Source organism: Piliocolobus tephrosceles, chromosome 21 (assembly GCF_002776525.5).
Source record: "Piliocolobus tephrosceles isolate RC106 chromosome 21, ASM277652v3, whole genome shotgun sequence".
NCBI lineage: Eukaryota > Metazoa > Chordata > Mammalia > Primates > Cercopithecidae > Piliocolobus > Piliocolobus tephrosceles.
This window is the reverse complement of record NC_045454.1, coordinates 2,214,526-2,216,364: the sequence shown is the minus strand read 5'-3', so window position 1 is coordinate 2,216,364 and position 1,839 is coordinate 2,214,526. Positions and strand designations below refer to the sequence as shown.

Sequence of the window (1,839 nt, the reverse complement as noted above, 5' to 3'; positions counted from 1 at the left end):
AAAAAACTAGCCGGGCGAGATGGCAGGCGCCTATAGTCCCAGCTACTTGGGAGGCTGAGGCAGGAGAATCATTTGAACCCGGGAGGTGGAGGTTGCTGTGAGCCGAGATCGCACCGCCGCACTCCTGCCTGGGTAACAGAGTAAGATTCCTTCACAAAAAAAAAAAAAAAATTCTGTAATGTAGATAATGGATTGGCAGGTGCAAGACTAGAATCAGAGGTGTCATTTGGTCCATGGCTAATCTTTCATGAGCGATTGAAAGCTTTGGTTCCGTCTCATGGTGTGTGTCTCACATGTAGACTGGGAAAGTGTGACATTTCCAGTGAAGCTTGTGAAGACATCGCCTGTGTCCTGGCCTCCAACAGCAAGCTGAAACACCTCTCCTTGGTAGAAAATTCCTTGAGGGACGAAGGAATGATGTTGCTGTGTGAAGCCCTGAAGCACCCACACTGTGCCCTGGAGACGCTGATGTAAGTTGGCCTGCGGGAAGCAGGTTCGGAGGAGATTTCCGAAGCGTGTGCCTAGATCCACCCATTATCAAAGCAATGCGGGGCTCACTGAGGGACGTGGCAGAATGTGGAATCCGTAGCTCGACCTGAGTTCCTTTTCCACGCCTCAGGTGCTCATCAGTAAAATGGAGCTGGCTGGGCCCGGTGGCTCACGCCTGTAATCCCAGCACTTTGGAAGGCCGAGGTGGGCGGATCACCTGAGCTCAGGAGTTCAAGACCAGCCTGGCCAACATGGTGAAACCCCGTCTCTACTAAAAATAGAAAAATTAGCCGTGTGTAAAATTTAGCTGGGACGCATGCCTATAATCCCAGCGCTTTGGGAGGTTGAGGCAGGAGAATTGCTTAAACCTGGGAGGTGGAGGTTGCAGTGAGCCGAGATTGCGCCACTGCACTCCAGTCTGGGAGACAGAGCAAGACTCTATCTCAAAAAAGAAAAAGAAAAAAAATTAAAATATTTTAAAAATGCATATATTTAAGCCATACAATGTGATGTTCTAATATATACATACACTGTAAAATGGTTACTACAATCAAGCTAATTAACAGATCCATCACCTCACAGAGTTAACATTTTGGAGGATGTGAGAACACTTAAAATCAACTCTCAGCAAAGGATACAGTACATTGTGATTAAATAATTTTTTTTTTTTTGAGATGGCGTCTTGCTCTGTCGCCCAGGCTGGAGTGCAGTGGCGTGATCTCAGCTCACTGCAAGTTCCGCCTCCTGGGTTCACGCCATTCTCCCGCCTCAGCCTCCCGAGTAGCTGAGACTACAGGCGCCCGCCACCAGGACTGGCTAATTTTTTGTATTTTTAGTAGGGACGGGGTTTCACCGTGTTAGCCAGGATGGTCTCGATCTCCTGACCTCGTGATCCGCCCTTCTCGGCCTCCCAATATGCTGGGATTACAGGCATGAGCCACCGTGCCCAGCCAATTAAATAATTTTTAAAACAAAAATTATTTGATATACATATCCATAGTAAAAGGTTGACTGTCGTCAAGGAATTAACATACTTATCATCTGACATAGCTGATCCATTTTATTTTTTGTGGCTCGTGCACCTAAAACCTATTCTTTTAACAAAACCTTAAATATGTATATTAAACAACAAATCAAAAATTATTCTGCATGGGATATTGTCCAGTACATTCCGTTAAGCCATATGTATACTCTGTTGCAAACAATGGGTGACTTTTGCCCTAGATCTTCCAGCTGGTGATGATCTGACTTGGAACTGGAATCTGAGATTCTGTTTGTTGGGACACTATATTCCACATTCCTCCCTCTGCATGTCCGTGGGTGCTACAACTTTTTTGTTTTTTTTTTTTT

The 1,839-nt window shown here is 45.6% G+C and overlaps 1 protein-coding gene across 1 annotated transcript in view; it reads left to right on the top strand.

Moving 5' to 3' along the window:
• NLRP9 (NLR family pyrin domain containing 9) overlaps positions 1–1,839 on the top strand; it is a 33,738-nt gene that overhangs the window by 24,854 nt on the left and 7,045 nt on the right. Inside the window, exon 5 of the mRNA XM_023184456.3 lies at positions 300–470. Within this exon, the coding sequence (XP_023040224.2) occupies positions 300–470 (171 nt within the window). The remainder of the gene's footprint in view (positions 1–299; positions 471–1,839) is intronic.